The sequence below is a fragment of the Oncorhynchus nerka genome, linkage group LG2 (assembly GCF_034236695.1).
Source record: "Oncorhynchus nerka isolate Pitt River linkage group LG2, Oner_Uvic_2.0, whole genome shotgun sequence".
Taxonomy (NCBI): domain Eukaryota; kingdom Metazoa; phylum Chordata; class Actinopteri; order Salmoniformes; family Salmonidae; genus Oncorhynchus; species Oncorhynchus nerka.
Genome location: NC_088397.1, coordinates 64,564,506 through 64,590,018, shown reverse-complemented (window position 1 = coordinate 64,590,018; position 25,513 = coordinate 64,564,506). Strand labels below are relative to the sequence as shown.

At 45.4% G+C, this 25,513-nt stretch overlaps 1 protein-coding gene across 4 annotated transcripts in view; it reads right to left on the bottom strand.

Moving 5' to 3' along the window:
• Nucleotides 1-25,513, bottom strand: part of LOC115139620 (AMP deaminase 2-like) — a 58,442-nt gene that overhangs the window by 7,181 nt on the left and 25,748 nt on the right. For 2 of the 4 annotated variants that reach the window (XM_029677221.2, XM_029677243.2), the window contains 10 exons: nt 5,894-6,033; nt 5,609-5,739; nt 4,924-4,992; nt 3,727-3,844; nt 1,720-1,906; nt 1,124-1,265; nt 898-987; nt 664-793; nt 272-466; nt 36-167 (listed from right to left, as the gene is read on the bottom strand). In XM_029677221.2, coding sequence (XP_029533081.1) covers nt 36-167; nt 272-466; nt 664-793; nt 898-987; nt 1,124-1,265; nt 1,720-1,906; nt 3,727-3,844; nt 4,924-4,992; nt 5,609-5,739; nt 5,894-6,033 — 1,334 coding nt within the window. Of the gene's footprint in view, nt 1-35; nt 168-271; nt 467-663; nt 794-897; nt 988-1,123; nt 1,266-1,719; nt 1,907-3,726; nt 3,845-4,923; nt 4,993-5,608; nt 5,740-5,893; nt 6,034-14,152; nt 14,498-25,513 lie in introns of those variants that run through there. The other 2 variants (XM_029677250.2, XM_029677233.2) reach the window with 2 other exon arrangements.

Genomic DNA, 25,513 nt, shown 5'->3' with positions numbered 1-25,513 from the left:
TGGCTGTTTTAAGGTAACATGGGCTGGTTTCAGACCTTGATCATGTGGCCAAAGTATTTGCCCTCGATGTGGTTGTCTGTCTTGATGAAGATCTCTCTCAGGATGGATTCTCCGATGGGGTTGTATTTGGCGTTGAACTTGTCGAAGCGATGGAACGTGTTGCGGTCCTGAGAACAGACAGGTGACACTACATCTACTGTTCCACTCGTCTTCCCCAATTCTCTTACCCATCCCTCTTTAACAATGTTCTTCTCCCCTCCCCTCTCCTCACCGCGTGCATGTCCAGTGTGTCCACACTCAGGTCGAAGGCGGTCAGGTTCATGTTCTCAAATACCTCCATGAGGGTCTGTCCCCGCCCGTGCTCCATGTGGACTATCTCTCCAGGGTACTTCTTCATGGCCCGCTTGATAAAGCGCAGAAGGTGCTTCTGGTTCATACAGGATGAAGCGTGGATGTGGGTGTCCACCTGGGGGCAGAGGGAGGGGGGAGGGTCAGGGACAGTGAGGCATTGAGTATGGTTAGCTCTGGTGTAAACTTCTAAATACATTTCTATCCAACATTGTGGGGGGACTAGCTGATATGGAACACTATGCAGGCATTATAGACGTGTTGCAGATGCTGTGCTCCAGTGTTGCAGATGCTGTTGTGCTGGTGTTCCTTCACCTTGCGAATGTTGTAAAAGTCGCGGTGAGGAACCTGCTTCTGGGCTGCCAACTCCTTCATCTCGTTCAGCAGAATGTGCATCTGGAACTTAGAACTGAGGTACTGCAGCCGGCGGTAGCAGAACGACTTCCTGCACGCGCACAAACACGCGCACACACACTGACAGTTTATTTTACTGCAGAGCCAACAGATGTGACTGATATGACTCTAAAGCGAAGACCCAGTAACACTCACACTGGTCCGTTGATGATGAGAGCCATCATGACATTCATGTCAGCGATGTACTCCTTCAGGTCTGGGTAGGGCAGGTCCAACTCTGTACTCCTGGAAATGATGGACAATCAGTTATCCACTCTCTCTTCCACAAACATACAGACCCAGACTACAGACCCAGATTAGCCCATCACACACACAACTAGAAACTAACTGAAAACAAGCAGACTCAAACAAACACACTCACTTCTCCATGGGGCTCTTCTTGGTGTAGACATGCATGACCCCATCCACCATCTTACAGCTGTACTCTGTGTCTGCAGGCATGTTCTTGGTGACCTGGTTTTCATAGGGGTGAGTCTCTGAGACAGGGGGGTGGACTGGAGCATCTGTGGGAGACAGTAGGGAAGGGAGAAACGTTGACCATACTATAATACCTCAATGATTCATATTACAACATTTTCATTCACAATCGCAAAGTAACTCAATTGCTAAAGGAGATTGGGACAGAAACACTATAACTATGCCTGTGTGTCTCAGTTAGTGTCATACCCAATGTGTCAGGTGCGTGTGTTAGTGTGTGTGTTATACCCAACGTGTCAGGTGTGTGTGTGTGTGTCATACCCAACGTGTCAGGTGTGTGGGTGTGTGACATTCCCAACGTGTCAGGTGTGTGTGTGTGTGACATTCCCAACGTGTCAGGTGTGTGTCATACCCAATGTGCCAGGTGTGTGTGCGTGTCATACCCAACGTGTCAGGTGTGTGTGAGTCATACCCAACGTGTCAGGTGTGTGTGAGTCATACCCAACGTGTCAGGTGTGTGTTAGTGTGTGTGTGTCATGCCTGCATCAACGGGGGTCTCAGGGATCTCCTCATAGATGCGTAGGTCCAAGGGTTTCTCTCCCAGCTCCCCCAGCTCACGGGCAGTGGTCTTACAGAAGTTCTGCATGGACAGAGCGATGTACTTCTCCCTGATGAACAGGGCCTTCACCACACACTTAGCTGCATCCACCAGGTCTGTGAAGGGCACCTGGGCAAGGCAGACATAGTCTACAGTGATTAGACATCCACACACTGCCGAGAGGCCATTGCAACGTGCCTGAGAGTGGATGAGTTGGTAACACTGTAGCCCACCTGCTCTCCCCAAACCGAAGAACAGGGATCACTACCCAGACCAGGCTCTCCTCCCTACTCTGACTCCCCTGTATATCCAACTGTCGAAAGAATTACAAGTCGAAGTCATGTCCATTCCTAGCCCACTCCTCTTTTACTTCAATAGGTTTGTTGACTGAATTGGTTTGACTTCGATAGTGAGCATGCGGCACACTGAAAGATCAACCAAGCGGTACCGGAGCGCCAAGTCTAGGTCCAAAAGGCTTCTTAACAGCTTCTACCCCCAAGCCATAACACTCCTGAACAGTTCATCAAATGGCTACCTGGACTATTTGCATTGTCCCCACCCCACTCCCCATTTTTACGCTGCTGCTACTCTCTGTTTATTATCTATGCATAGTCAATTTACCTCTACCTACATGTACATATTACCTTGACTAACTGGTGTCCCTGCACATTGACTCTGTACAGGTCATCAAGGACAACAACCACCCGAGCCACTGCCTGTTCACCCCACTATCATCCAGAAGGCGAGGTCAGTACAGGTGCATCAAAGCGGGGACCGAGAGACTGAAAAACAGCTTCTTCAAGGCCATCAGACTGTTAAACAGCCACCACTACCATTGAGTGGCTGCTGCCAACATACTGACTCAACTCCAGCCACTTTAATAATGTAAAAATGTATGTAAAAATGTATCACTAGCCACTTTAAACAATGCCACTTAATATAATGTTTACATACCCTACATTACTCATCTCATATGTATATACTGTACTCTATACCATCTACTGCATCTTGCTATCTTTATGTAATACATGTATCACTAGCCACTTTAAACAATTCCACTTTTATATGTTTACATACCCTACATTACTCATCTCATATGTACATACTGTACTCTATACCATCTACCATCTTGCCTATGCCATTCTGTACCATCACTCATTCATATATTTTTATGTACATATTCTTTATCCCTTTACACTTGTGTGTATAAGGTATTTGTTGTGAAATTGTTAGGTTAGATTACTCGTTGGTTATTACTGCATTGTCGGAACTAGGAGCACAAGCATTTCGCTACACTCGCATTAACATCTGCTAAGCATGTGTATGTGACCAATAAAATTAGATTTGATTTGATTACCCTCTGTATATAGCCTCGCTATTGTTATTTTACTGCTAGAAATGTCATTATTTTTTTAAAGAAAAGCTAATTGTTTGTCCATTAAAATAACATCAACTTGATCAGAAATACAGTGTAGACATTGTTAATGTTGTAAATGACGATTGGCCCGTTTTATTGCTTCTATAAATCAGAACAACAGTTTTCAGCTCTGCTAACAGAATTGCAAAAGGGTTTTCTAATGATCAATTAGTCTTTTAAAATGATAAACTTGGATTAGCTGATACAACGTGCCATTGGAACACAGGAGTGATGGTTGCTGATAATGGGCCTCTGTACGCCTATGTAATGTAGATATTCCATAAAAAATCTGCCGTTTCCAGCTACAATAGTCATTTACAACATTAACCATGTCTACACTGTATTTCTGATCAATTTGATGTTATTTATTCGATGAAAAATATGCTTTTCTTTCAAAAACAAGGACATTTCTAAGTGACCCCAAACTTTTGAACGATGTGACAAATAACATTTGATTGATTTGATAAAACACAGATCAGGATGGACTGTGATTGGATTTATTCAATCAAGTTGTTTAGTCAGTGGCTCTCACCCCACACTTCTCCTCCCCTGATATTGACACACGCTGGTACTCTCGCTCCATTGGTAATACTCTCTCCTTCATCCAGCCATCATCGGTCCTGTCCACACCACCCTCCTGATTCATCAACCTAGAGAGAGAAGAGAGAGGTAGAGGAGGGTAGGAGAGAGCACGAGTGGAGGTATGATGTGGAGGGAATGTTAAGAGAAACCTCATGTAAATAGTTCTGCTATGAAAACACATTCATCAATACTTTATTGGTAAAGTACACTTTGAAGAAGGTTAAGTTGGAAATCTCTGGGAATTGGGCCTCAGCTGTTGCATATCTGCATTAAAACTGAATGACTATTGACGTCATGAATACAAAGAGATATCTAGAGGTTTGTTAATAAGATGAATATCAAAGTGTTTTGCTGATGTAGTGGAAACCATGGTGATAAGCGTCTTGGAGATAGGAGCCAATTAGTCCAGTGAAAGGTTGCACCTGGGCCCGACACTGGTGGCCTTGTACCCCAAAGATGGAACGAGCTTCCCCCAACGCTAGGATAGCAGAGTCCCTGCTCATCTTCCCAAAACCTCTGAAACACTACCTCTTCAAAGAATATATTAAATAAGACATCTCAGTCTCACCCCCCCCCCCCAAATAAAAAACAACAACAACTTGGCACTCTTCTGTTCCTACTAGCACCGACTTTGATAATAACCTCTGTGTTGAGGAAAAGTGTACTTACTACGACTGTGGTATGTGGTTGTCTCACCTAGCCTTCTTAAGATGAATACACCAACTGTAAGACTCTCTGGGTAAGAACGTCTGCTAAATGACTCAAATGTAAATGCATTAACAGCCTGGCACTTCAGAGGCCCCCCTGAAGGCTAAACATCAACAACTCATCACCTTGCTTAGTTAAATAAAGGTTAAATAAAAATCAATAAATAAAAATCACCTGTGGTAATATATACCGCACATCACCAGGGAACAGGGAACTCATATGGTATTTAGTTAATGGAGTTGGAATGGAGTTGGACTGGAACATTCTCAATATATGACAATATTATACATTTAAAATCAAACTCTTCTGCAACTGAGTGCCAAGGATTGTACATACGGTGTGCAGATGTAGGTAAAAACATGACTTTGTGCAGTAGCAAGATTGTTAGGAAAAGGCAAAAGACAGAGAGAGAGAGAGACTGAAAGGACAGCTCACTCACTCCAGGTCGGCATCACTGTCGATTTTCATGAACTCCTGCTTGGCGCGGAGCAGGATCTCTGGCTCAAGCCTGGCGGGGCGTAGTGCGGCGAGGTCAGAAGGCAGGGGGGCACCATGGGTACGGGTGAGGCAAAGCAAAAGGAAAGAGAAAGGGCCACACAAGCACACAGAAACACAAGCACACGTGCACACAGAAACACAGAAAGAGGATGCAAATACAGGTACACAAACAAAACACACAAAAGAGCCATAGAAACGCACATGACACACAAATGAGTGTGAAGAGTGATCAGGTGGGATGAGACAAACAGAGAAATATGATCAGTTAGCAGTGGTACGTATACCTTGATTGGTCACATGACCCTGCTGCATGGAGCAAGGATTCCTTAGTGTGTCAGATCCACCCCCTGAGATTGGCTTAGTGAAACCGGGCATCACCACCCCAGCAACACAGACAGAACTCCCTCCCCCTCCCTTTCCTGTGGGTGGAACAGACTGGAACACTAGGATGTGAATGCTACGGACTGATTCAATTAGCTGTTTGCTTATGTTAGTTCGCTGGTAGCTTGCAACCAACACGATGGAAGCTGTTGAGCGTGTATGAGTTCCTGTGGGTAGAGGTGGGTTGTTTGGGTGTGTATGTGGGAGCTGTGTATGTGTGTGTGCGTGTCTGCTGCATCTCTCACTTGATGTCCTGGCTGATCTGCCTCTCCAGGCGTTGGCGTCTCTCCTCCAGCTGCTCGATGGGGCTGTCCTCAGGGAACTCATAAGGAGCGGTGCGCATCTCACTCTCCGTCAGGCTGCGAGTGAACAGCTCCTGAGAGATACACCATCAAATTAACATTAGAACACACATTACACGCACAGGAAGAGCTAAAGGTATGAGCATTTACACACACAAACATCTAAAAACACACGCAGTCGCACACAAACACTAGGGTAGTGATAACACTGTGTCCCTGTGATCTCACCTCTGCAATCTCCTTGTACTTTCCGTCCATGGATGTACGCAGGTCGATGGGGAAGTGTTTGAGTGGGTTAGTGACGGGCGTCCCAGGGAGGGAGCGCTGAGGCTTCAGGGTCTTGGCCTGCCCTGCTACACCACGCAGATCTAGAGAGGGAGGGTGATGGAGAGGCAAAGGGAGGGAGAGAAAGAGACAGAGAGAGCGTTAAACAACAAATAACAAACATTACAAAAAAGACAAAGAAAATAAAAAAGTTATAAAACTGGGAGGGAGAGAGTGAGTTGCATGGATTTGCTATATTCAGAGCAAACATTAAAACACATATTTTCACAGCCAGAACTCTTGCATCACCACCTACAAAATGGGCCTACACTAGTAGACTCCCCTCCGACCCTCAACTGCTCTCAGCAGTGGTGTTGTGGCTTCGTAACCAGCACAGAGGAGCCTCCCTACTGTACGACAGCATCAGTGGTGTGTTAGTCTCTCCACAGCACTGCTGACTCTGAGCTGGGTACCTTCTCACTGCAGTGTGTGTCAGGCAGCAGCAGCAGGAGTCGTCGGAGTGATGTGTGTGTGTGGCAGCAGTCTCTGTGGTATACAGCCCACACTGGGAGCCATTCAGGTGGAGTGCTCATTAACAGAGATACATTTAGTCAGATGCCAGCCACCCGTTGCCATGGAGACCTGGCCTGCCGGTCAGAGAGAGGCGAGGCGAGGTGGGGGGGGAGAACAATGACAGCACCTTCCCCTGAGACGGACAAAGCAGGGTGAGAAAGTACACACACTACACAGGCAGGCAGGCACAGGACAAAGACCCCATTGTGTCTGTCCCATAGAAAATACACACACAGAGAGCGAGAGAGAGCGATGGAGGCTTAATAACCAACAGATGAGGGATGAGCTCAAAAGCTATGTGGAAGTTTGCTAAACTGTGTGTGTGTGTTTTCCTGCACAGAGAATGCTACCATAGCATACCCATAAGGCCTTTGGACTGGATGGGAGCCCTGAGATGCAGAAGGTTCTAATTTATGACAGACGAGCCCTGTAGATTAGTGTGTGTGTGTGTGTCCAACAGCATGCTCTGATAGGCCTAATGGCTGTCTGGAACATTGACCAGGGCCAAATCACCCAATGAAAGATGCCAGAGCAACTGGGACTCATCAAAACACACACAGACAGACAGACTCTGGGCTCCATGACAATGACTGTCCATTCATTCAGCTACAATGCCTTTAAAAAGTATTCACACCCCTTGACATTTTTCACATTTTGTTGTGTTACAAAGTGGGATTCAAATGTATTGAATTGTCCTTTTCTGTCAACAATATACACAAAATACACTGTACTATCAAAGTGGAAGAAAAATTCAAACAAAAAATCAAATACAAAAATCAAATACTCTAATATATCTTGAGTCAATAAATGTTCAAATCAACTTTGGTATCGATTACAGTTGTGAGTCTTTCTGGGTAAGTCCCTAAGAACTTAGAACACCTGGACTACAATATTTGCACATTATTATTATTTTTTTTAATTCTTCAAGCTCTGTCAAATTGGTTGTTGATCATTGCTAGACAGCCATTTTCAAGTCTTACCGTAGATTTGCAAGTTGAGTTAAGTCAAAACTGTAACTAGGGCACTTAGTGTCGTCTTGGTAATTTTTTATTTTACCTTTATTTAACCAGGCAAGTCAGTTAAGAACAAATTCTTATTTTCAATGACGGCCTAGGAACAGTGGGTTGACTGCCTGTTCAGGGGCAGAACGACAGATTTGTACCTTGTCAGCTCGGGGGTTTGAACTTGCAACCTTCCAGTTACTAGTCCAACGCTTTAACCACTAGGCTACCCTGCCGCCTCGTCTTGGTAAGCAACTGCAGTGTATATTTGGCCTTGCGTATTCATCTCCCAGTGTCTGCTGGAAAGCAGACTGAACCAAGTTTTCCACTAGGATTTTGCCTGTGTTGAGCTCTATTACGTTTCTTTTTACCCTAAATAACTCCCCAGTCCTTGCCGATGACAAGCATACCCATAACATGATGCAGCCACCACCATGCTTGAAAATATGAAGAGTGGTACTCAGTGATGTGTTGCGTTTTCCCCAAACATAACACTTTGTACTCAGGACAAAAAGTTCATTTCTTTGCCACATTTTTTGTAGTATTACTTTAGTACCTTATTGCAAACAGGATGCATGTTTTGGAATATTTGTATTCCTTATTCCACTGTCATTCAGATTAATATTACTGGGAGGCTAAAGCAACCCACTAACATCTAGAGCACCTGGAATCATCCAACTCTGTTGCTAGACCACTGGGTTAAAGCAGCATGTCTATGTCGGCAGGTTTAGACATGACTACAGTAGTTGATGGTGCTAGGCCTCCCCAGCACACATTAACACCCCTATATGAGATATAGTATTATATTTCCCGTTTATGGGACATTATTCAGTATTTCTTCAGTGATATCAGCATTGGCAATCAAAGCACAGAGCAGGACACAGAGACAAGGACACATACTCCATTCTCCCCTGCGTAGCCTCCACATAATCCTCCCCTCCCTCCACCACATATGCCTCTTAATCCAGCACCCCCCAGACCCATTTAGCTCAGTGACATCAGGGAAGGGGGCAACAACACCACAGACATATCCTGCAGTAAACACTGCCAATAACGAACTCATACTAACAACACTAGGCAGGCTATATGACTGGGTGATGGGCTACTACAAAGTAATGGCGTAACAAAACTACTGCACACTGCAGACACAGTGGCCCAGAGGATTAGGATTTGCATTGTGTGACCCTGATTTAAAACATGCAACCCAATACAGCAGCTTAAAGCCTAGTGGTTGTTTTAGCTAGTTTTGAAGTGGAGTTGGAGCTATTAGTGATCATGGAAAGAGGACAAATAGACTACTGTGCTTCATGTAAACTAATATATAGTTCAAAGTACAGAAAGACAGTGATATGACAGTAAATACACATACCCTGATCATGTGCAGGGACAGATCTCTGAGCATTAGGCCTACCTGGTACAGGGGCATCATTAGTTAATTCATTCACAATGCAAGAGGAAAGCTTTTGATGTTAGCGTGCACTGACGGAGCCCAGCGCCATGACAACTGATTGGTATTGGAGAGTAACAATTAACAACAGTCTGAAAACCGCAGAGGAGAAAATCCATCCATTCAAAACCAATTGTTTTTGAATGAGGACCAAACGTGTGTGAGCGTATTTCCATTTTATGCAAACACTCCAGGGTAACACACTGCATTCATCCAGTTTTAAAAGAACCCAGACAGTGTTTGTTATTTTGGAGCACCTGTATAATCTACTTTCCCTGTGAATGTACCTTGGTACATCAGTACTCTGTACAGTTTGTGTGCCATCGAGCCTGTAGCACATTTCCAGTAAGATGCTGCTTGCGTGTTTTTTTACTGTTTACAAAATATGTGTGTTTGTGTGTAGATGGGGGGGGGTATGCTGTCCTAGGTCCTACTTAACACTAATCCTCATTGCAATGAAAGCCCAGCTCCTCAACACACAGCATGACAGTGCAGTCAGTCAGCTGAGCTCACCTCCGTTTTCCCCTCATCATCATCTCTCTAAGGCCTGAGCCTGTACCTCTCTCCTTCTCGTACCCTCCTGTCTCCTGCATTACACTGGACTGAGAGTCTTTATTTTTCAAACATTTATTTAACTAGGCAAGTCCGTTAAGAACAAATTCTGATTTACAATGATGGCCTACCAGGGAAAACTGTTCCCTGCCTTGTTCAGGGGCAGAACGACAAATGTTTACCTTATCAGCTCGGGGATGTGATCCAGCAACATTTTGATTACTGGTCCAACGCTCTAACCACTTGGCCACCTGCCGTGTGTGTGTGTCTGTCTGCTGTCCCAGTGTGTTTGTCCCTGGGATGGATCAGCGAGAGGCCAGGCCATCTCAGTAGATGACATCCTGACCTAGTGCTAAGTGACAGATGACATCCTCACAGAGCGGTGACCTACATACGATAACAAGAGCTCTCAGACAGTGGACACAGTGAGGAGACGATGCTGTGAGTGTGTGTGTGTGTGAGAAGTGTGTGGTGTGTGTGTTTAAGAAAGAGATGTGTCTATCCTGATTGTTTTCGTGAGAGACAGATTGTGTGTCTGACCATATCTGTGTGTGTGTGTGTGTGTGTGAGAAGTGTGTGGTGTGTGTGTTTAAGAAAGAGATGTGTCTATCCTGATTGTTTTCGTGAGAGACAGATTGTGTGTCTGACCATATCTGTGTGTGTGTGTGTGTGTGTATATATCATATGTTGTATTGTAGACTGTTTATGGCATCAGTGTGTGAGGCAGCTGTTGCTTCACAGCTCACTACACCTCCCTCGCTCTATTCCCTGAGAGGGCGACATACTCTGCAAATATTCCTTAGCAACCACAGATAAGAATAAAACTGTACTTTGAACCCCTTTTTGCCTCAATATATTGTCTCAAATGTAGCCTGAATTCCTCAAGTCTTCTTGCTACAGTATGGAATATTTTCTACAGAGCCTTGGAAATCAAATCAAATCTGATTTGTCCCATGCGCCGAATACAACAAGTGTAGACCTTACAGTGAAATGCTTACTTACAAGCCCTTAACCAACAATGCTTTAAGAAGTTAAGAAAAATAAAGTGTTTATGTATAAAACTGAAAATAAAAGTTAAAAATAGTTCAACAGCAGCAGTAAAATAACAGTAGCGAGGCTATATACAGGGGGTACTGGTACAGAGTCAATGTGGAGGCTATATACAGGGGGTACCGGTACAGAGTCAATGTGGAGGCTATATACAGGGGGTAGTGGTACAGAGTCAATGTGGAGGCTATATACAGGGGGTACCGGAACAGAGTCAATGTGGAGGCTATATACAGGGGGTACTGGTACAGAGTCAATGTGGAGACTATATACAGGGGGTACTGGTACAGAGTCAATGTGGAGGCTATATACAGGGGTACTGGTACAGAGTCAATGTGGAGGCTATATACAGGGGGTACTGGTACAGAGTCAATGTGGAGGCTATATACAGGGGTACTGGTACAGAGTCAATGTGGAGGCTATATACAGGGGGTACTGGTACAGAGTCAATGTGGAGGCTATATACAGGGGGTACCGGTACAGAGTCAATGTGGAGGCTATATACAGGGGGTACCGGTACAGAGTCAATGTGGAGGCTATACCGGTACAGACAGGGGTACTGGTACAGAGTCAATGTGGAGGCTATATACAGGGGTACTGGTACAGAGTCAATGTGGAGGCTATATACAGGGGGTACTGGTACAGAGTCAATGTGGAGGCTGTATACAGGGGGTACTGGTACAGAGTCAATGTGGAGGCTATATACAGGGGTACTGGTACAGAGTCAATGTGGAGGCTGTATACAGGGGGTACTGGTACAGAGTCAATGTGGAGGCTATATACAGGGGGTACTGGTACAGAGTCAATGTGGAGGCTATATACAGGGGTTACCGGTACAGAGTCAATGTGGAGGCTATATACAGGGGTTACCGGTACAGAGTCAATGTGGAGGCTATATACAGGGGTACTGGTACAGAGTCAATGTGGAGGCTATATACAGGGGTTACCGGTACAGAGTCAATGTGGAGGCTATATACAGGGGTACCGGTACAGAGTCAATGTGGAGGCTATATACAGGGGTACTGGTACAGAGTCAATGTGGAGGCTATATACAGGGGGTACCGGTACAGAGTCAATGTGGAGGCTATATACAGGGGGTACTGGTACAGAGTCAATGTGGAGACTATATACAGGGGTACTGGTACAGAGTCAATGTGGAGGCTATATACAGGGGTACTGGTACAGAGTCAATGTGGAGGCTATATACAGGGGGTACTGGTACAGAGTCAATGTGGAGACTATATACAGGGGTACTGGTACAGAGTCAATGTGGAGGCTATATACAGGGGTACTGGTACAGAGTCAATGTGGAGGCTATATACAGGGGTACTGGTACAGAGTCAATGTGGAGGCTATATACAGGGGGTACTGGTACAGAGTCAATGTGGAGACTATATACAGGGGTACTGGTACAGAGTCAATGTGGAGACTATATACAGGGGTACTGGTACAGAGTCAATGTGGAGGCTATATACAGGGGTACTGGTACAGAGTCAATGTGGAGACTATATACAGGGGTACTGGTACAGAGTCAATGTGGAGGCTATATACAGGGGGTACTGGTACAGAGTCAATGTGGAGGCTATATACAGGGGTACTGGTACAGAGTCAATGTGGAGGCTATATACAGGGGGTACTGGTACAGAGTCAATGTGGAGGCTATATACAGGGGTACTGGTACAGAGTCAATGTGGAGGCTATATACAGGGGGTACTGGTACAGAGTCAATGTGGAGGCTATATACAGGGGGTACTGGTACAGAGTCAATGTGGAGGCTATATACAGGGGGTACTGGTACAGAGTCAATGTGGAGGCTATATACAGGGGGTACTGGTACAGAGTCAATGTGGAGGCTATATACATGTGGAGGGGTACTGGTACAGAGTCAATGTGGAGGCTATATACAGGGGGTACTGGTACAGAGTCAATGTGGAGGCTATATACAGGGGGTACTGGTACAGAGTCAATGTGGAGGCTATATACAGGGGTACTGGTACAGAGTCAATGTGGAGGCTATATACAGGGGGTACTGGTACAGAGTCAATGTGGAGGCTATATACAGGGGGTACTGGTACAGAGTCAATGTGGAGGCTATATACAGGGGGTACTGGTACAGAGTCAATGTGGAGGCTATATACAGGGGTACTGGTACAGAGTCAATGTGGAGGCTATATACAGGGGTACTGGTACAGAGTCAATGTGGAGGCTATATACAGGGGTACTGGTACAGAGTCAATGTGGAGGCTATATACAGGGGGTACTGGTACAGAGTCAATGTGGAGGCTATATACAGGGGGTACTGGTACAGAGTCAATGTGGAGGCTATATACAGGGGGTACTGGTACAGAGTCAATGTTCGGGGGCACCGGTTAGTCGAGGTAACTGAGGAAAGACCCTAAAGGCCGTTCAGGTGAAAAGGACCAGTGATGAATACCTGAGTGAGAGCTGCTACTGATCCTCTCACATTTCTGCACGCAATCAACATGCTGTCATGTCACACAAATGACACACACACAACAATAATGCATAATTACCCCCCCCCCACACATCTTTTTTTTTTGCGGAGGTGACAGCAGGTCCCACTCCTTAGGTATTTTTACTTTATTGGATAGGATAGAGAGAGGTAGAGAGACGAAAAGGTAAAAACAGTGTGCTGAAAAGGCAATGGACCGGATTCAAACCCATGCTAGCTTGGTACATGTGTTCTGGAGGCAGTGGCTTAGGCCACTAGCCCACCACAGGAATGCCTACTTCACCAAATGAAGTGGACAATTATAACTAGCAGGATTGTGGTAAACAAAACATGAAATACTCTGTAGTTTATAATTCTAGCAATTCAAGTTTGGGACCACATTGCTAGAAATAGACTGTGGTATCACATACGCTGAACATTTTTAACTGTGCTGAATTGAGGACTTTTGAAAGGACCTTTTATGGGTGGGGACAGAAGAAATTCCTACTTCAAATGTCACAGTACTCCACAATGTAAAGTTCAAACGACTATGATTTTAGAGACAAACTGACTGTACTAATAATCTGGGTGTTAACATTAAATAGGAATAAGGACAGGACACCGGCAGGTACTTTAACTCACAACATGGATCTCAGCGGTCATCACACACAGGCAATATGTTCTCTTAGAGATCTACCCCCTCACCCAAACACATGCAGCCCTTTGGCTGCACTCTGACACTGCAGTAAGTACAACCGAGATCGGTGAGATTAGCAATAGACCGGCCCGGCGGTACAACTGTGACGCAGCCTTCTCTATCTGCCCTCTCCTTCTCCTCCCAAAGGATGCTTTCGTTCATCATCACGCCCCCCCACCCCCAGCCTCATCCCCGTTTCCATCCCTCTTTTAATTTCTGTCAGCAACAGCAGTTTCCTGCTGCATTGATCGATGGTGCCTGTGTTGGTCAGTGTGTGTTGTGTGTGCAATGTGCATGTGTACATCCCGCTCCTGTCTCAGAAGTAGCAGAGCAGGGTACAATACAGAAGTGGTCTCCACCACACAACTAGCGTTCTAACAACATGGCTATATTATCCCCGAAGGAGAAGATAACTGGCTACATCACTGTCATTCCAGTTACAGTGTTACAGTACCTCACGGTCGTGGTGGCGGTGGGCTTGTGAGGGCTCCTGTGGGATGCTGGGACATGTCACCGGGCCCGGGACAGGACGGCTGCTGCTCCCTCCCCCACAGACACAGCGGACGGAGGTGGAAAGAGTGATGACAAAGAGAGAGAGGGAGAGAGACAGTATGCTCTCACCCTCACATTCAGCAGCAGCAGCGGGATACACTGTCTTCTCTCTCCGTCTCTCTGATTCTCTGTTATCACTGTCTCTTTAGTTTTCCCACTCAGTCCCGTTTTGCACTGAGTCTGTTTTTCTCTGCTTCCCCCCTTCTCTCTGCCTCTGTGCCTGTGCTGCTTCCTGGATTAGGCCGGTTTTCTGTACACATAACAATCCCTTTAAATCCCTATGACTGGTCTGGAGTGTACCACGTGGTGCTAAGGGGTGTGAGGTGGGCTGCACCACTTCATGTGCTGTAGAATGGAGGAGGCTGGGTTTCTCTCAGCACTCCCCCTCCACTGTCTCCAGCTCTCTCCCCCTCCCCCTCACAGTATTACTGCATGCTGTGTGTGTGTTAATGTGTGATGTAGCTTAAATTATATGAAAGTGGTTTGTTTCTTTGTGTTCTTTAAAATCATGAGTATTTCATTTAGTCTGCATTAATAGAAAGTTGCCTATAGTGCCTGAAGATACACATAGTTTATACTGTTATTGTTCGTTTTAATGCGTGTTTGTTTTTTGCAAATGTGAACAGTGAACACCTTTGAGCATTTAGCCTACTCAACAAAGTGTAGACTAATGCAGTTCTATGATGTAATGAGAGTGAGTACACTACATTAGCATGTGTGAATTAGTATCATATAGTCCTCCCTGACAGCAGACAACTCTCTGCTCTAATGCAGCATGTAAGGGGCCAGGCAGGGGGAAGAGGGGTTTTCCTGCTTCCTTCCTCACATGACTGCTGTTAAAGGGAAGCCTGTTTCTTCCAGTGAGTCAGGCTTGGTCGTCCCTCCCTAGGAGACTGCTGGAACTCCGTAGGAGTAGTTGTATTATTATTATTTACCTCTCTATTCTTACCGTTTCTTATCTCTTTGTATTCTCAATCCCTCATTCTTTGACTCTTCTCTATTTCTTCAGGAAAGTCTGAGAGAAAAAGCATGTAGTGCAACCTTCTCAGAATGAGAAGCTGAGGACTAAGTGGGGGAGTGGAAATGACAAGAGGGAAATTCCCCTCATAGCAGAGAATGAAGACACAGGATCACAGTCCCCCCACAGATAAGCATATAGCCGACACCAGGGGTGTCAAACTCATTTTGCTCAGCGGGCCATATGCGGTCTTCGGCGAAGTCCGGAGGGCCGCACTTAAAATTGGTTATATTTCCTCGCCGTCAAAAAATAAAAAGTCCTCTATACATCGCTTTTGGAATTTTCGATGCTCCTTGACTGTCTAGTTTCCGTTTTGAAGACTGTTAGCAATCTGGACAGAGTAAAGAGACTAGAAATGTAGGTCATTGTCATTTCTACACCATTTCTATTTGGTTTTAGTCATGTCAATTGAGAATTTTTCCCCAGGGGAAAAAATATTTAAAGAAAGGCTTACTCAAACCACCTTGCGGCTCGAATTGATGGGACTCGCGGGCCATTTGACAACCCTGATATAGACCCAGGCACAGCCTAGACACACACCACAGCTAGACAAGAGTCAGATTCCTGACGGTTCCTGTTTTGTCTGCAAAACCAGCACACATAAATAGACATAATTACACAGGAGTTGACCTAACCTTCACTGAGTGGCTTGTTCTACTATCTGAATGGCTACAGCAGTTGAGTCATTTTCTGTCTGGCCGGAACCCAAACACTCACTGTATCCTCCAGGTCAGTCATGTCCTAATAAAATGACATCCCTAAAAGGCAGTGACTGGCCTTTCCAAGTGAAATCATGTTCTTCTGGGCGTTACAAGGGTAGGACGACCCAAATCTGTCTTGACTTCTGCAGTGTAATGTAATACAATATAGTCTTCAATCTGATTACTGTGAGATTGGTTTCATACTGGTTGCTAAATCAACAGATTACTCGGTTTTATCTTATTACTCTTGATACAATGAAAGATTTTTATGAGCTCTGATGCACTGTGAGATAAGACATTAAGGGCTCTGACAAAGTTGACAGTACTGGAAATGTTCCGTTTTCTAAACTAAAACATGATACTTCACCCAACCCCCTTTACAACCCTCCACTGAAAACATCTGGTTAACGGTAAACCTCACTCCAGAATGGACCAGATGTTAACTGAAAACCTCACTCCAGAATGGACCAGATGTTAACTGAAAACCTCACTCCAGAATGGACCAGATGTTAACTGAAAAAGGAAGAAAGCTGAACTAGATATTCCTGTACTCAAACTTTCAGACATTTGAAAACACACACACACACACACATGCAAAAGCCGCCTCTCCCACTGTACTGGTCTACAGTTAACATCTGGTACATTCTGGAGTGTGGTTTTCTGTTAACATCTGGTCCATTCTGGGAGCCCAAGGGATACCGGGATACAGTCCATCCCCCCCCCAGCTGTGCACTTAGCGGGCGGAGCTTCTCATGCAATAGAGCTTGCTAGTTTGTAGTCCTAAAAAACTAAAATGAGTTCCTATGTTTAGGGATACCACATCTTATTTCTCCATAAATTCTTTTTAATGCTTGGTGCAGAAAATGCACCATAACAGAACAAAACACAGTATTTCCGTTAGTCTAAACCCCCAAAAAGAGAGTACGCACTAGGAAGCAAAGCATCCCATCTCATCCCACTGAGAAAAAAAGATGCTCAAAGAGGGTAGCTACATGATGGTTGAGTGACAGAGCAGGCCTTTAGTGGCTGGAAGTCACTAAGTTTGTGTCATTGTTGACATTAGCCCTAGATAATGTTACATAACTGGGAGGATAGGAACAGAGAATACAAAGAGAGAACGACAGAAATAACACTGAGGAGCAGAGCAAAGAGGCAATTACACTGTAACAGAACAACGCTGAGACTCTTCACTTTAAAAGTATGCCAAACAGTCGGTTTGTCTCTGAACCATTGATTGCAAAGTGAAAAACCATACAACTCTACGAACAAGGACTACTTTTAACAATTTCTACAGAAAATTTTACAAAAACAAATCGTCTCAAAATAACAGTGCAGGCATAAAGTTTGGTAACAGAATGACTGTTTTTTTTGTGGCCACAAATTAATATTCAAAGATGTCTGCTGAAAGATTGGGGTGTCCGCTATGACATGACGACTTCAGCTTCAAAACATCCATTTGAGTTATTGAACTACAGTAATTGAAGTGGATTTATACCCAGGTAACAGAATGATGGTAACAAAATAATATTATAATTATTATGCTGCTGAAAAATGAGCTCCTGTATATATTGAGATTTAAATGTTTTTTTAGAGTGAAGTACATCGAAAAAATCAAGAGAAAACTGCCAGACTCAATAGAAGACAAAACAAGGAACAAACCAAAAAGACAGGCTTTTGAAGAAGTAACTATTTTTCATAAAATTGTACAGTTATCTTAGCTAGCTGAATTGCTAGCTGAATTGTTTACTTGTTGCTAAGCAGTTGCTAGGGACTCTCCTGGAAGAAGCTAGCTAGCTTACAAATAATAACAACAAAAAATATCTAGTTAACAGAAGGAAGACAAAATAAGGACAGAAGAAAAAGGAAAAGAAAAAGGACAACAAAGTGAAACCTCTAAAGAAACAAGAGACCATAATACAAGAAACAGCACTATAGAGAGATAGAACAACAACGCAGCCACTGCCAGCTAGCCTACTTCAGCAGTACTGTATCATTTGAATTATTTTAGTCAATAAGATTCCTGCTACGTAAGCTTAACTTTCTGAACATTCGAGACGTGTAGTCCACTTGTCATTCCAATCTCCTTTGCATTAGCGTAGCCTCTTCTGTAGCCTGTCAACTATGTGTCTGTCTATCCCTGTTCTCTCCTCTCTGCACAGACCATACAAACGCTCCACACCGCGTGGCCGCGGCCACTCTAATCTGGTGGTCCCAGCGCGCACGACCCACGTGGAGTTCCAGGTCTCCGGTAGCCTCTGGAACTGCCGATCTGCGGCCAACAAGGCAGAGTTCATCTCAGCCTATGCCTCCCTCCAGTCCCTCGACTTCTTGGCACTGACGGAAACATGGATCACCACAGATAACACTGCTACTCCTACTGCTCTCTCTTCGTCCGCCCACGTGTTCTCGCACACCCCGAGAGCTTCTGGTCAGCGGGGTGGTGGCACCGGGATCCTCATCTCTCCCAAGTGGTCATTCTCTCTTTCTCCCCTTACCCATCTGTCTATCGCCTCCTTTGAATTCCATGCTGTCACAGTTACCAGCCCTTTCAAGTCAGTCCTCCTCCCAGAGCGCTAAGAACCTTGGCGTGATCCTGGACAACACCCTGTCGTTCTCAACTAACATCAAGGCGGTGGCCCGTTCCTGTAGGTTCATGCTCTACAACATCCGCAGAGTACGACCCTGCCTCACACAGGAAGCGGCGCAGGTCCTAATCCAGGCACTTGTCATCTCCCGTCTGGATTACTGCAACTCGCTGTTGGCTGGGCTCCCTGCCTGTGCCATTAAACCCCTACAACTCATCCAGAACGCCGCAGCCCGTCTGGTGTTCAACCTTCCCAAGTTCTCTCACGTCACCCCGCTCCTCCGCTCTCTCCACTGGCTTCCAGTTGAAGCTCGCATCCGCTACAAGACCATGGTGCTTGCCTACGGAGCTGTGAGGGGAACGGCACCTCAGTACCTCCAGGCTCTGATCAGGCCCTACACCCAAACAAGGGCACTGCGTTCATCCACCTCTGGCCTGCTCGCCTCCCTACCACTGAGGAAGTACAGTTCCCGCGCAGCCCAGTCAAAACTGTTCGCTGCTCTGGCCCCCAATGGTGGAACAAACTCCCTCACGACGCCAGGACAGCGGAGTCAATCACCACCTTCCGGAGACACCTGAAACCCCACCTCTTTCAGGAATACCTAGGATAGGATAAAGTAATCCTTCTCACCCCCCTTAAAAGATTTAGATGCACTATTGTAAAGTGGCTGTTCCACTGGATGTCTTAAGGTGAACGCACCAATTTGTAAGTCGCTCTGGATAAGAGCGTCTGCTAAATGACTTAAATGTAAATGTAAATGTAAAATGACATCATGGGTCCCTGATCTGTACTATACAAAAATGCATAATTATACATGTCATTCTCTTCATGGTGACGTATCCTGAATAGGTACACAACTTATATCCTCCTTTGCTTGTTTGGGTATTATTCTACACACTTATTCCAATGAGCTCCGGCCCCAAACAAAACCCAATTTGGTTGGTCGGACCGGACCAAACCTGTTCCAATCATAGACGTATATGTTTCACAACTTTGGAAATCACGGTACACCACAGTAGACCACAGCACGGTACAGCTCAGCACAGTAGAGTTCAGTACAGCACAGTATAGTTCAGTAGAGTTCAGTACAGTACACTAAATTGGACTGTACTCTATTGTGCTCTACTGTACTAAACTCTATAGTAATGTACTGTATAGTACTGACCTATACTCTACTTTTCTTTACTGTACTGTGCTTTCCAAACTTGTGAAACAAACGCCCATGATTGGTTCAGATTTGAACTGACCAAGTTTCAACTACTTTTCAACGTCCATGGATGTCCCGTGTCGGTCGGTGCTCGGTGGGTAAGAGGGCTGGTTTCAGTAAATGGAAAGAGGGGGCTCATGGGTAGTTGGTAGTAAGAGCTGGGAGGTGACAATAACTGGAGAGAGAAGAGAGAGAGGAAGGGGTTGTCCAGACTGTTTTCACACTCTTGCTTTTACCAGAAAGAGAAAGAAAACATACATGAGCTGGACCTGACACCATGATGACCTCTGGAGATATAAAGAGATCTGTCCTTAGAGATGACCAGAGAAACACTGTGCTGCAGAACACCATTTGTTTATCAACCCTGGTCCAGGACGACTAATTTGGATGCTGATTTTTATTTAAGCCAGTCATCTAGTGTAAGCTGATTGAATGAGTTCAACTTTAGACAGTAGACATGGGTATGATGAAATACAGAGTGGGGAAAAATCTAACAAGAACTTGTTCAATCTTCTTTCTCATGTGAAAAAAAATTAGTAGAAATTGAAACAAATGAAAAAACAACCAAATCTTGTTAGCTCCGGTCTGATATCTCACCATTCACCCCAGCATGATGCTCCGTATCTCTATGAGAGCTCATCCCTGAAAGGGTTCTCAAAACATTCCGTCCACACATACCCTAAAATCCCACGCTCACTGTCCCAAGGCTACCAGAGTCTCTGCTCCTCTTCTCCCTCCCATCTCTGATAACCTAGCCCTAACTTCACCACTCACCAGCCTCTCTGCTTATCAGCACAGCTCTCACAGTATCTGAATATAGCAAAGAGGGAGCCCAGAACCAGTGTCACTTTACACATAACATACACTGTGCCACAGCTATTTCTTCAGGGATTTAACCATTCAGCTAAGCCGGCTATCTTGAGGTCAACGTCCCATTCCCCTGAAGCCGGCAGGATCATTCCTGAGAGGGGGTGTGAACTCCTCCTCACCTCCACTAGGAGGGCAGGGGGGGGGGTCTTTCAGAGGCTCTCCCATGATGGATGGTGTTTAAGGGGCAGCTCAGTCTACTTGGGTGCACTGGTTGGGCAGACAGACTAGAGCAGTACAAAACCACACACACACACACACGTTGGAAGGAAAGACAAACAGGAAACACCTATATTTATAATTGTCACTCATGTACTGTAAATATTAGGCTTGACCCCGATTAGTCGACTGGTCGAATGTTCGGAGATTAGGCTGATGGTCGACCGAGATCGTTTTAGTTGAGCAGTAACAAATATTTGCGCCCATCTCAGTGAATTTATCCATCGCAGAGGCCTAGACTAAAAGCCCATTTCGGCTTGATCTAAAAATGTGGTAGGAGGCTCTATATGGAGGGTGTGATGCAATAGCAGAGCCTCCAGAGGCATGCAGAGGCCAAATCGAGCTCTGTACCACATCACCATGCCTCTCCTGAATTTTTAAACAATGCAGAGGGCTCTGTATAGTTCCACAATGACATGATTAGTTGACGGTAGGTGGGGGCGGTACATCCTGTATAAACTTGGTGGGGGCGGTACATCCTGTATAATCCTGCACTGCTCCGTGAAGCACAAGAAGTATGAATGTCCCGACTTCTGAGGCCATATCACCGTAAATGCTGCATGGTCAATGCAGATGTCGGATTGACCAGGCACCCAGATGCACAATGCATTTCTCTCTCCAGAATGAACACTCTCCCGACAATTTTGTGCACATTCATTATTTCATAACATCATTGTGTGAAATATTTGCCTTTGATTGTTAGTGTCTATCCCCATTACATATATCACCAGTAGTACATTTACCGTTAATTCCTATAATTCCTAATCTACGATGTTTGTTACTTTGGTTACAGTAATTTCTGTTAATGCATTCACTATTATTATTCCAGTCTTCCTCTTCTCATTCTCTGAGTGGACACATTGTTTTCAGAATCCGCAACCTATGCTACACTTGTGAGAAACAAGTTTTGGTTTGTTTCACTCCATTTATGAGTTTTGTAAATGTAGTCTTTGTCTTTTGTTTGGAGCGCTTCTGTCAATGTTGAGTAAGGACGCGCACGCATAGAAGTAGGCCTATAGGCTACCTGGCCTGATTATACATAGAAGTAGGCCTATAGACTACCTGGCCTGATTATACATAGTAGGCCTATAGGCTACCTGGCCTGATTGTACATAGAAGTAGGCCTATAGGCTACCTGGCCTGATTGTACATAGAAGTAGGCCTATAGGCTACCTGGCCTGATTGTACATAGAAGTAGGCCTATAGGCTACCTGGCCTGATTGTACATAGTAGGCCTATAGGCTACCTGGCCTGATTGTACATAGAAGGCCTATAGGCTACCTGGCCTGATTGTACATATAAGTAGGCCTATAGGCTACCTGGCCTGATTGTACATATAAGTAGGCCTATAGGCTACCTGGCCTGATTGTACATATAAGTAGGCCTATAGGCTACCTGGCCTGATTATACATAGAAGTAGGCCTATAGGCTACCTGGCCTGATTGTACATAGAAGTAGGCCTATAGGCTACCTGGCCTGATTGTACATAGAAGGCCTCTATAGGCTACCTGGCCTGATTGTACATATAAGTAGACCTATAGGCTACCTGGCCTGATTGTACATAGTAGGCCTATAGGCTACCTGGCCTGATTGTACATAGTAGGCCTATACACTACCTGGCCTGATTGTACATAGAAGTAGGCCTATAGACTACCTGGCCTGATTGTACATATAAGTAGGCCTATAGGCTACCTGGCCTGATTATACATAGAATTAGGCCTATAGGCTACCTGGCCTGATTGTACATAGAAGTAGGCCTATAGGCTACCTGGCCTGATTGTACATATAAGTAGGCCTATAGACTACCTGGCCTGATTGTATATATAAGTAGGCATATAGGCTACCTGGCCTGATTATACATAGAAGTAGGCCTATAGGCTACGTGGCCTGATTGTACATATAAGTAGGCCTATAGGCTTCCTGACCTGATTGTACATAGTAGGCCTATAGACTACCTGGCCTGATTGTACATAGTAGGCCTATAGGCTACCTGGCCTGATTGTACATAGAAGTAGGCCTATAGGCTACGTGGCCTGATTGTACATATAAGTAGGCCTATAGGCTTCCTGACCTGATTGTACATAGTAGGCCTATAGACTACCTGGCCTGATTATACATAGTAGGCCTATAGGCTACCTGGCCTAATTGTACATAGAAGTAGGCCTATAGGCTACCTGGCCTGCACGCAAATGTAGGAATATAAATGGGCCCATTTGGGGATCTGATAGTATTTCTGATTGGCTTAATGCAGCACCACTAATGACTTGTGGAGCGTCTCAAATTAAGATTTTCTTCACCTCAAACAGGGAGCAAACAAAGTCTGTTTTTACATCCACTGAGAATTACAATAGTTCCTCAAATGTATTTGAAAAAGCTTTCCAGCTCTCCCCCTTTTGATAACCACTCAATGTGAAAGGGAAAAATGTAAAGCTCTGATCCAGTAGAAACGTCATAAAATAGGCCTACCTGATTATTTCTTATCAGTGCTTGACTTTTAGGTTCCAGTACTCATTTTGGGCATTGGTACTGTTTATAAACTCAGCAAAAAAAGAATTGTCCCTTTTTCAGGACCCTGTCTTTCAAAGATAATTTGTAAAAATCCAAATAACTTCACTGATCATCTTTGTAAAGGGTTTAAACACTGTTCCCCATGCTTGTTCAATGACCCATAAACAATTAATGAATATGCACCTGTGGAATGGCCATTAAGACACTAACAGCTTACAGACGGTAGGCAATTAAGGTCACAGTTATGAAAACTTAGGAGACTAAAGAGGCCTTTCTACTGACTGAAAAACACCAAAAGAAAGATGCCCAGGGTCCCTGCTCAACTGCGTGAACGTGCCTTAGGCATGCTGCAAGGAGTCATGAGGACTGCAGATGTGGCCAGGGCAATAAATTGCAATGTCTGTTCTGTGAGACGCCTAAGAAAGCGCTACAGGGAGACAGAACGTACAGCTGATCGTCCTCGCTGTGGCAGACCACATGGTGCAACACCTGCACAGGATCAGTACATCCGAACATCACACCTGCGGGACAGGTACAGGATGCCAACAACAACTGCCCGAGTTACACCAGGAACGCACAATCCCTCCATCAGTGCTCAGACTGTCCGCAATAGGCTGAGAGAGGCTGGACTGAGGGCTGTTGTAGGCCTGTTGTAAGGTAGGACCTCACCAGACATCACCGGCAACAACGTCACCTATGGGCACAAACCCACCGTCGCTGGACCAGACAGGACTGGCAAAAAGTGCTCTTCACTGACAAAGTCCGATGGTCGTATTCGCGTTTATTGTCAAAGGAATGAGCGTTACACCGAGGCCTGTACTCTGGAGCGGGATCGATTTGGAGGTGGAGGGTCCGTCATGGTCTGGGGCGGTGTGTCACAGCATCATCGGACTGAGCTTGTTGTCATTGCAGGCAATCTCAACGCTGTGCATTACAGGGAAGACATCCTCCTCCTTCATGTGGTACCCTTCCTGCAGGCTCATCCTGACATGACCCTCCAGCATGACAATGCCACCAGCCATACTGCTCGTTCTGCGCGGGATTTCCTGCAAGACGGGAATGTCAGTGTTCTGTCATGGCCAGCGAAGAGCCCGGACCTCAATCCCATTGAGCATGTCTGGGACCTGTTGGATCGGAGAGTGAGGGCTAGGGCCATTCCCCCCAGAAATGTCCCGGAACTTGCAGGTGCCTTGGTGGCAGAGTGGGGTAACATCTCACAGCAAGAACTGGCAAATCTGGTGCAGTCCATGAGGAGGAGATGCACTGCAGTACTTAATGCAGCTGGTGCCCACACCAGATACTGACTGTTACTTTTAATTTTGACCCCTCCTTTCTTCAGGGACACATTATTCCATTTCTGTTAGTCACATGTCTGTGGAACTTGTTCAGTTTATGTCTCAGTTGTTGAATTTATTTTTTGCTGAGTGTATTTATGTGCAGGAGCTACACAATAATTTGTAGCTATTATTCTATAAGAGGAACAGGAGCTCAAGCAGTAGAACATTTGAGGTGCCGGTACTCAGCTCCGGTGAGTTCCTCCCGAAGTCAAACACTGCTTCTTATCCTTTGCGCGAATAGCCTACAGCTGTGTCTGTCCCAAGCTCACTGGGGTGGAAACTCTGAGGGCCTGTCATGCCAAATAGTGTCCCCGTGTCAAAATGTGCCCCCCCCCAAATGCCCTTAACTAGGTGTCTTCGCTAGACAGACACAGAGAGAGGGGGGAGGGGAAGAAAGTGAGAAAGAATGTTTAAAGTGAGAGAGGGAGAGAGAGGTGGGAAGAGAGTGGAAGACAGACAGACAGAGAGAGCTGGAGAGAGAGGTGGGAAGAGAGTGGAAGACAGACAGAGAGAGCTGGAGAGAGAGGTGGGAAGAGAGTGGAAGACAGACAGATAGAGCTGGAGAGAGAGGTGGGAAGAGAGTGGAAGACAGACAGATAGAGCTGGAGAGAGAGGTGGGAAGAGAGTGGAAGACAGACAGAGAGAGCTGGTTAGAGAGGTGGGAAGAGAGTGGAAGACAGACAGATAGAGCTGGAGAGAGAGGTGGGAAGAGAGTGGAAGACAGACAGAGAGAGAGAGCTGGAGAGAAAGGTGGGAAGAGAGTGGAAGACAGACAGAGAGAGAGAGCTGGAGAGAAAGGTGGGAAGAGAGTGGAAGACAGA